At 41.6% G+C, this 10,848-nt stretch overlaps 1 protein-coding gene across 1 annotated transcript; it reads right to left on the bottom strand.

Annotated features, from left to right (window-relative positions):
* Positions 1-4,240: 4,240 nt before the first annotated feature.
* LOC125544212 (protein RAE1) lies at positions 4,241-9,851 on the bottom strand. Its single transcript, XM_048707813.2, has 11 exons — positions 9,702-9,851; positions 9,519-9,605; positions 9,336-9,404; positions 9,010-9,203; positions 8,601-8,742; positions 7,546-7,626; positions 6,663-6,791; positions 6,360-6,437; positions 5,339-5,410; positions 4,797-4,877; positions 4,241-4,572 (listed from the first exon to the last, which is right to left on the bottom strand). The coding sequence occupies exons 1-11, from the start codon at positions 9,762-9,764 to the stop codon at positions 4,531-4,533; spliced, it is 1,038 nt and encodes a 345-aa protein (XP_048563770.1). The 5' UTR covers positions 9,765-9,851; the 3' UTR covers positions 4,241-4,530.
* Positions 9,852-10,848: the final 997 nt, after the last annotated feature.

Here is a 10,848-nt window from a genome sequence, read left to right as displayed (position 1 = left end):
TGTATACATTTTTTTTACTATAAAGAAAAATACTGTCTACACAATGTAGTACGCTGTATTTCATTTTATATTTTAGTTTCGAGTTGGTGAACTACGCTGTATTATAAGCCTTAATTCATATACTAGTGCCCTTAAAATTAAAGAAACCATGAGCACACTCATTCTGATAATCGCAACCGATGTGAAAGAGTTTCTATTGGATGGTTGATTTTGCGTTTACCGAATTAGAATGGCTTGCCGAGGCATGGCCATGGCCAGACAGCAGCTGGATTATACCAGGCTTAATACAAGTGGACGGTTAGATTTCCACGCGGGACAGGTAATCGCATTGCCTGTTGTGTCCGCATCTGTTATCTTTGAGTTGGATTACAAGGATTTTGTTTGAAGGAATTGTGAGGACCATGGTGCGAGGGAGGAAAGGTTGACAAGGATGCCATGGGTTGGATACCCCTCAAGATAACAGGCAAGCAAAAAGGAAAGAAACTTCAACATCTTGAGATCTTGCACCATTCGCAGCTTATAAATTCTTGAGAAGAGTTCCACTCGAATCTTCATGAGGTGAAAAGGACAGATAGCCACTAGTCTTATAAATGTGGATTGAGCTATACGAGCATATAAGTGAAGATTTGGACATTAAATCATAACTGGTTTAAAATGTAACGGCCCTAACAGAGTGGCGGCCGTTAATATGAGCACGAAATTGAATCCGAATAGAAAGTGCTATCAGAAATTCGCAGTCGACCATAAGAACAAGGTACTCCCTCCATATAAATATATCTAGCATAATACATTTTGGAGATTGCCTTCGATCATTGATTAAAAAAAATCAGAGACAAAAGACTTGCCCAATTCATTAATTATAAGGAGAAGGTGTTACAGACTCCAAGGTTGCGACCGAAACCCTAGCCGCCGCCCCATCTACTCCCCTTCTCGTGGTCGCCAAAGCACGTCATGTGGCAAAGCCCGTGTTGCAGCAGCGGCGGAGAGGTCCTAACCAGGGACGGCCTGTCCATGGAGGAGTTGGAGGGTTGTTGCGGGATGGTGAAGGAGATGTGTACTCGAGTGGCGGTCTTTGTCAGGCGATGCTCGACGGCGGCGTTGGTGATCACCGGCGGAGCTATGGCAAGGCTCAAAGGGCCTTGGCCCGCCCTTGGCTGGAGCAAAAAGGAGTTTTACATGGAGTTTATGCAACAATAATGCATTTATTTTTAATTTAGTAGTACTATTTGCACTATCTAGCCCGCCCAACAATTTTTGGTAGCTCCGCACTTTTGGTGATCTAACATAGTGATCTTCTACGACGCCCAGACGGCCTAGGTCACTGGAGAACAGGGAGTCGGTGCATAGTCCTGAATGGTGGCGAGCTCGACATCAGATCCGGACCTGTCGTGTAGCAGCATGAGTGATATTTTTTCAGGTTTGCATCAGGGAGTCTTCGAGTTTGGTTTTGGGCGGTGATGTGTCCTATTTATTACCACTTTTTATTAGTTTTTTGTGTTGTAGACGCCGGTTTTGTCTAAATTTTATCACGTTTGCACACGTCTTTTTGTCTGTTTTTGCACGGATTCCAACCATATGAAGTTTCGAGGCATTAGGAGGAAAGTACAAGAATATGGGGTAAAAAATCACGTCAATTTATGTGATAAGAACCTACCATATGAAGCCACGAGCAAACAGAAAGAAAACCAGTTGCACAGAGGGATCCAGAGAAGATGGCGTCTAGTATGAACGTCGGCGCTCATACCAGTAGGATCTTATCATAGGGGAATCCGTTATAGCCGCCTCTCCCTGATAGACTATATTACCCATATCTTCGGATGCGGGTATGATACCCAGAGGGGCCAGAGAATCTATCAGATTGAAGAACCCCAGCCTCTGGAAGGGGTTCGTCATGCCATCACCCTTTGCTATCATGTGCACACAAGTTCCCTTATACAATGTGTGAGATACTCATACACTTATCGCCTGTGCACGATAGACAACCGATCGCCCACGTTCAGTTTCTGGGCACACAAGTTTATTTTCCTACTGTTTATGGTGTTGTCATTGCACACAGTCCGTCCCCATCTTGCACAAGTCCCATTGTGTATTAGTGATATGATTGACAAGATTTGAGTGATGTGCCATAAATATTATACTATATTTTTTTCTGAAACGTGAATCTACGAATACATTTTGTGTGATTATAACTAATATTTTATTGACCAAATTAATAATCAAAGTTCTTGATATACATGCGAGTTTTATAAACCAACATTAGAGTTGTCATGGTATCAATTCCGTATCTTCTGTTGAATTACTAGGTGCAAATGAAGAGATATACGAGAGTTCGCCCACATACGGTTATCTCAAAGGCAGAAACCCATTCCGCCCAATTTATTCAGATTGGACTATCCGAACCATATTTAGCATCCATCGGCTCCTCCATTTTGGGCTCCGATGGTCTGAAATCCCCCGGCCCGGCCCCAAATCGAGGGGAGTCTAGCTGTGCGTCCATCCTCGTCCACACAAAAACCCTACCTGGTCTCATCCCCATCCCACGCTCAACTCTCCTTCTCGCTCTGGGACCCCAAGGTCGTCGCCAAATCCACCTTAGACGTTGTTGCCATCGCTGCAACACCACCTCCATTGGATGCCGCCGCCACAATGGATCTCTTCCGGCCCATGGACCTTACCCTATCGAACATCTTTGAGGTGCCGCCATCGGGCCGAATCCAATGAGCATCAAACACTAAGACTGGCGCACCAGCAAAGGCATGATAGGTCGATGAGGTGGCGCGCGCGAGCGAGATAGCTCCTCCTGCTCGTTGCGTCGTGATGCGATGTGGGTTCACCATATGTGTAGTGGTGTGATTGCACACTTTGATAATGGTGATGGGCAATTATTTGTTCAGTTGCTTTTGTTTGAAATTGTTGAATCTGGGTTATGGAAAGCTTGAATTGCTTGTCATGAGCAATTTATCTTTAAATTTTTTGGAAGTGATACATGTATGGTTGAATTGCTTTTGATTGTTGCAAATTTATGAAATTTGACTTCGCAAAAAGGAGGGACAAATAGGTAGGGGACTGTCTTTTTAATAAATAAAATATCAATTTTATTAATTGGAAATTATAGTTGCGTCGTCAATAAGGAAAGATACATATCATCCATAGGGCTCAAACCAATTCCTTGTCATGGAAAATTTCGCTAACCTAGAGCAACCTTATTTGCTTCTCTAATATAATGTTTAAATCTAGTAAGAGAAAAATTGCACGCCATAAATAGCAATCTTGAGACACTATCACCACCGCTGCCACGGAATATCCTTTATTTTTTATTGTGTCAATTACTTCCATATTGTTGGAGTTAATAAAACGATTACATCCCGCTTTATGTGTAAGTAATAAGCCAAATTTTAGAGCTGACACTTCTGCTGACAAAACATGTGCACACCAATTAGTTGTCGGAGTTAATAGGTAGGGGACTGTTGGTGCTAGTGTTTTTATTCGAACATATTACAAACGCAAGCGCTCATACATACGCGCATATACTCACTCGTATGAACGCACACATACACACCCTACCTCTATGAGCATCTTCGAGAGAATGAACCAGCATATCATCTTGATATTTACGAATTTACCGCAGGCGCATCGTCGTTAACGGGAACATCTTCTCTCACTGAAAGCACATCGACAGAAATTCTGAAATAATGCGAGCACATGGATACTTCATTCGTGTTTGTTCCAGTGTTAGATAACCAGACACCAACCAATTGTCCGCGAACACGTACACATAGAAATGGAGGGCTTTTGTTTGTATTTCCCCTGATACCCTCATTTGCCTTCCCGCCACTAAAAATACACAAATACACTAGACCGTGAAAATACACGGATGAACATGGTTCTGGGTGCAGCCACATGAAAAGTAAAATAAAATAAAATACTAGGAAAAATAGGAAAACTGAAATTTTGGGGTGTCAAACTTGGTGACCATTCTACTCACCTGTGAAGTTTCATTTAGAAATGACGCCCATGGTATTCTTAACGGAACAGTGTGTGTTTTAATAGCTTTGATTTTGACCTTTTTTTCTTGATGAAACATCACATGAGCAGAAATCACTAGAATGGACGATCAATTTGGTACCCAAAAATTTCAGATTTTTTTCCTAGTATTGTTTCTTAATTATAATGTTCTAACAGGCGCGTGAAACCAGGTTCCAAAAAATCCTGTTCTCCCATTCGCTCCGTAACTCCCATGTCAGCAAATCAACGGATTTAAAGCCAAGTAGTCCTTCAACTCTTTGTTCCTAAGAAACTCCGACGTCCAACTTGCAGAAAAACAGCTGAACTACAGCAACAAATTACGACCTGCCATTTACATGGGAAGAAATGCAACTGCTTTTTATAGAAGATATGCTTGCAGTCTCAGAGATGAAGGAATGCCCTACAGAGTCAACATCTAAAACACTCGTGCAGGTAATTATCATCAGGCGATGGTGAACTCATCAGGTTCGGAGCACAGATCTGCAGCTTGTCATTACCAAGTCTCTACTTTTTTCCAGTACGGGGCTTTCCTTTGACATCAGATTCCTATATGACAGAACGATTGTCAGAGAAGAACTAAGCAAAAGATATCAGGCATCATAAAAGGATACTGTGACGATGTTATGTGATCTTTCAAAGGGGGGTGCCTATATATAGGAAATGCATATATATAGGGGGGTGCCTATGTAAAAGTTTATTGTGTCTTTGCAAGGAATTTTGAAATCAATCGAAGACTTAAATATGCTATATACATCATAAGAAGCACAAACCTGCACGCTATGCAGAAAGATATTTGTCTTTGCAGTAGAAGGATTATGCTTCTCGGCGCCCTTGCTCCAATCATAGCATACCTAACCAATTTAGGCAACATTAGCAATTTGAACACCAGAGTGTATATGCCTCAGCAAAGGAGAACAGAATACAGTACATCAGTACATGACAGTCAGAATACGGACTTAATAACTTGAACAGAGTAGGCAATTTTGTCCCCGCCACACCAACTAGTCAATGACTACTGCTTTTTGACATTGAAAGTGCCATACTACCAGTTAATCAAAGCCTTCTCAGTTTTACCATCTACAAATTTGTTACAATTAGGATAGAAAATATACAAACCAGTATCATCACATGTAATAAACTCTGACCCTGCAACTTAAGCACTCCCACTCTCACTGTTGGCTACTAGTGTTTGAATGTTATCTGTTGAGCTCTATTACAATAGAGAGCAAATAAATCTAGCAAAATTGTCAAAAGCAGGAAATGCATATTTAACAACTTATTCTGGTGCAGATAGCAACAAGAGATGGCCTACCGCATAAGCAAAGATTGAGCCATCCTGATTGAATGTGCTGCATGTGATGGGTGATGGGCACTTACTAAAAGCCTGTAAAGGAAGAATAATACATCAAAGATAAATCTTTAAACGGCACAAATGAAAAATCTTATACTGAAGTCCTAAACAATTTGGTAAATTGAATTCCTGTAAATCATCCAAGTCTCTCTGTTTGCAAGGAAACACCACTGTATGAATCTTTTTAATGATAAGCATTGTTTTTAAGGCATCCCGTCTTGGACGCTTAGGCGGCAAGGCATGCTGGCAGCGCCTTGCAATTATGCCCATTTTAGGCGCAGGCGCTTAGGCGTCAGGGTGGTGGGTGCTCGCCTTAGGTCGCCTTACCGCCTTAAAAACATTGATAGAAGACATATAACTCATGGTAAACTTGTCACTACCAGTGCCGGGGTTACATAAGGACACTGAAGGTTTCATGCGGATCATGCATCCTCAACTCAAGAAGTTTGGACTCTTACTACGTAAGCAAATGTGATCAATAAACAAATTCTTTGGAAAACGAGGAAATGATGATTTCTCTTTGAGAAACTAATATTTCACAAAGAAATATAAGGGCATGTACAATGGTTGATAAGACGGTCTTATCTTAAGTCTTGCCTGTAATTTAGAGATGACAAACAAAATTGTCTACAATGGGTAATCTCTTAGCCTTATCTTCAATAACTAGCATCTCCTAAAAACGTGGTGAGACATATTGTGCTAAGAGATCATCTCTTGTCTTCTCTTAAATAAGAGAAGACAAGCCTTTTCTTATGAATTCTCTCTCCTCCACCTCATCATTTATCCTAGGTGGCACTCCTAAGATAGCACCATTGTACATGCCCTAACAACATTTTCCAGCTGTTGCATTACAATTTGTCCTAATTCTGTTTACCATAACTAATCTAGTTGAAAATACACATTAGAAATCACAGCATTAATTACTCTGCACCAATAGACAATGGGAGAATCACTTAAATAATTAGAGGGGGGGGGGGGTGACCTTCAGTCTTTGTTTACTGTCCTTGTCCCAAAAGTTGAAACCTCCATCAGAGCCTGCAGTAGCAAATGTATGGTGCACCTGAAAGGAATGCAAAGCACAGCAATTTGAATTGCTTAGTTCAAGACAGTTCCTGATAATTGCTGATCATAGGACAATCAGCAGGTATTCAGATATTTGAATTCGAATGAATGTTCATAGTGAGTGAAAGCAATTTTCTTCTCCAAATTTTTTAAAAAATATCGTCCTACAATCTCAGGAAATAGACAACAAAATAATTCAAATGGTATGAAGAAATTATCTTACAGGATGAAAGTTCAGCGAGTTAACAGAGAATATATCACTGCCCTCACGGTGACATTTGAATGTGAAATTCTTGCTTTGATTAGAATCATCCACATGATGAACACCAACGCGTCCCTCTATTGATCCAACCTTCGGAACAAGCCATAGGTTAATCAAATGCTCATGAAAAATAAAAACAGTAAACCGTTTATCTGCTACCTCCAGTACAATGGCTTCAAAACAGTATTGCCTAACTATAACACAAAACATAAGCAGTTGACAAAACGGTGAAATTTTACAAGAACTGGGAACAATTTTTACAGTGGACTTAGAATAACAAAATCCATGGACTTAAAACATTGGGTGGAGTGATTTTGCCAGGAAAGGTGGAACATACAATGAGAAATAAGCATTCAGTCACAAAAAAGGAGAAATAAGCATTAATTTCTCATAACAAGGTCGTTTTCTTCAACAATCCTAAAGTGCGGAATTTCTGCAGATATAAAATTTTGAAACAGAGAAATTGAGTGATGATGCATCCAGGACAATTGAATGGTGACACAATTAACATAGCATTCAACAATTCATGATATTTCTATATTCTAATAAATGCTAACGAAATACTTATAGTGTTTACTTGTTTTTCTGAATGCTCACCAAATATAGTTTTAAATTTGGACTCTACAGCTTAGTGGGTTTTATCATGTATTAGGTTGGAGGACACAAATGGCCAAACTTGTGCAGAAGACCTAGTTAGGGTTTGTTTATTTTTCTCAGGATAGAAGGTGTGTTAACTAGTTAGCCACATAAGTCATTAAAGAGATGATGAATAAGAGCTAAATTCACTGGAAGAACCCAGCAAACTGGGCCACACATTTGGATGAAACACAAGAAGTGGCACTACCAAGAATCCTTGTTGATCAGGGAAGGCGGCGATACACCTTGTCTGGAATTTCAAAGGTGACACGATCCTCTTGAATTCAGCCTGTTAAAAGTATGAGATTGTCAAATATGCAAGTAAGACTTAGAGCATCTAAAAAACATATGTACACTATTATTCCAGTAGCAAACATGTGGAAATTCAGTTGGACAGGACAACCCACAGCAAATCATTGCTTATTTACTCTTGCTACAGGTTGAGGAAAGAAATTGTCACCTTGATGATTTTTCACCTTCAAACACTTTACTCCAACTAAATGTTCATCAGGCCAGGAATAAGCCAACACCACGATGGTTGAGAAATTTTGAATGCTGTTAGCAAATAGCTTGCCTCTCTCAACCCACAGCAAATCATTGCTTATTTACTCTTGCTACAGGTTGAGGAAAGAAATTGCCACCTTGACGATTTTTCACCTTCAAAGACTTAACTCCAACTAAATGTTCATCAGGCCAGGAATAAGCCAACACCGCGATGGTTGAGAAATTTTAAAATCTCAACCACATTAGGGGAATTATCGCAGTTTGAATTTTAACCTTTAAACAACTAAGAGAGGCAAGCTATTTTTTTTCCAAACCTTGAAAATTTTAACAACTAAGAGAGGCAAGCTATTTTTTTTCCAAACCTTGAAAATTTTAACAACTAAGAGAGGCAAGCTATTTGCTAACACCATTTAGCATACCACTGAAAACACTTCACACAATGAAAAATGTCAATTTCACAATGATATCTTCCCTCTAGGGCAATCGCTATAATGGATATCTGCCCGCTAGAGTAAGACTTCGTTGTAATAGCACTGAAAAACAGTGAAAATATCATTGGGGGGGAAACAGTGGAAGTAGGCGTTACGGAAAGCCATAAACTACGTACTTGGACACTAAACAATGGTAGCTAGCAATTGAGTTGAGAAACAGAACATGTGTAAATGCTGTACAAGAACGATGGATTAAAAATAAAGTGTGTACAACTCCACTGCATCCATGTAAACAACCAGATATACAACGTAAAGAGAAATAATTTACCTGTGGGTTCTGCAGATTGAAGATAACTACGTTGCGATCAGCAGTACCGACCGCCATTAGAGGATAACTAAGTGAGAGTGCATAGCAGCGCTCCGGAAGTTGCTGAACGTGCGCTGGATTAGGTTGTCGAATGTCCCAGTACCTTGATAGACATAAGGTTGGACCGAACAAAATGATCAGCAATCATGTTAACAAAGTCAACTTTGTAGGTCCATTGTGTTTGTACGTATATCAGCATGGTGCTTGAAGATAATGTAGCATGGTCCTTTACAAACTATCTAACTGGACACTGCATCCACTGTTATGATGCAACATATCATGTGAAATTGGACAGAAAACACCAAATATTTGAGTCGCAGCTAATTCTAAAGGAATCAATGTAACTTGAGGTTTGTGCACATTTGATCACCTCAGAGTCTTATCCCAAGACCCACTGACAAGAAGGCTCATCTGTGGTATCCAGGCGAGTTCTTTGACCGGCGCCTCGTGCCCTGAGAAGGCCGTGGCCTGGCCGCCAGACAGCAGCGGCCACATCTTCACCACTTTGTCACAACCTCCCGAAAAAACAGTAGTCCCGTCATCCTTCCAGGCAGAGCACAGGACCTACACCAAACAACCTAGCTTAGTGGTCACAGATAATTTAGACATGGACAGAGCGACCTAGCAGTCCACAAAGGCTAAAATTGAAGATCCATGCTGAGCTAATATAAGGAAATGATAAGAAGGGCAAAGTACTGGCTGATCGTGCGAAATAGACGCCTTCGCCTGGCATTGGCCGCCAGGCTGAACCTCCCAGCACCGAACCTGCGTCCAAAACCAAACAGCCCAATCGCATCTCAGTATTTCACTCACCGATTCACCAAAACAGAAAACGATTATCCGCACACATTAGGCCTCGGACGGCCGCGGTGAGCTCACCTGGTTGTCCCAGGAGGTGGCAATCAGGTGGTTCGCCTTGGGGCTGAAGCTGAGGCTGGAAACCGAGTCCCCGGGCGACGGATTCACCTGCACGAAACGAAGGCAGTCCCCGGTCGAATCGACACATACATTAGGTTTTAGCCATTTAGATCAAGGGCAACAGTATTCGCCAAGCGCACGCACCTCGAGGGATTTGTTAGGGTTGGGGTTGGCGGCGCCGGCGCCGGCGGCGTTAAAGCTCGCCATTGGGTTTCCGAAGGTGTTGGGCGAATTTGGGGGAGGGAGGGAAGGGGCGGGGCGGGGTTTGCGGTTTGTGGGGAGGGTTTTGCTTTTATCTAAGGGCAAAATCGCGTCGGATGGACGCCAAAAGTCCCAGACCAGCAGGTGGTCGCGTTGGGTTGACGCTTTGGGGAGAAGAGTTTGGGCTTGGGATTGGGCTGAGACCAACTCGAACCGACCGAGTCAAATGGACACGCAATATTTTTTTTTTCCGATTAGGTCGTCAGTTTGGCCGGCATCCACCCCCTTGTCCACGCCAATCTGGCAGTGCATCAGCCTGACCCATTCGTTCCGTCTCGGTCGTTTATTTTCAACAAATATATTTTCATCATCACGTAGCATGTACTACAGTGCACCAAAAGGATCGCCATAACTATAGTTCATGTGTTACAGTCATAGTTCATGAAAAGAGAAGCAACTAAAAGATGACCACACATCTCGGTCTTGGATGAACTTTTGCTCATGTCGGCCGCCATGATCTCCACTTCCTCCTTGGCCCCTTCTCACTTTCACTTGGGTCGACGACTAGGCCCCCACCTCTTTTTTGTGCCGCATGTTGCTCCTTATACTTTTGGCAATTGTGAATTTTCCTTCAACAATGACTGAAGGTGAATGGCTTCCCCGCATTTTGGACCTTGAAGGAATCCAAAGCTTGAAACGCCTACATATAGAGATGAAAACCAACAAGATAGATTTACGTGCATAGGAGCACGATATATGCTCATATGAACAAGGGAAGGAAGCATATACCATGTCTTTGATGCCAATGCCACTCACGGGCCGGCCAGTGACATTCTCATGAGCACCATAAAATTTGTTGCCCTTCAATTGGATGAAGTGTACAATCAGGGGAAGAAGAAGCCTAGTATATTTTGCAATGTAATTTCATTTTGTACTGGTCGATCTACGTCCAATTGTCTTTCCATTGTGTTTTTTTTCTTTCTTGATAAATAACAAATATAAGATGCCATTCTGGGTGTCTCTAAAAAAATCTACACCAGTTTTTTGGTTTTTGTTGTTGTTTGTTTTTGAATTTACACGTAATACATGA

This window comes from Triticum urartu, chromosome 3A (genome assembly GCF_056163025.1).
Source record: "Triticum urartu cultivar PI428250 chromosome 3A, HENAU_Tu73, whole genome shotgun sequence".
NCBI lineage: Eukaryota > Viridiplantae > Streptophyta > Magnoliopsida > Poales > Poaceae > Triticum > Triticum urartu.
The sequence above is the reverse complement of the archived record's forward strand: the minus strand, read 5'-3'. Positions and strand labels throughout refer to the sequence as shown.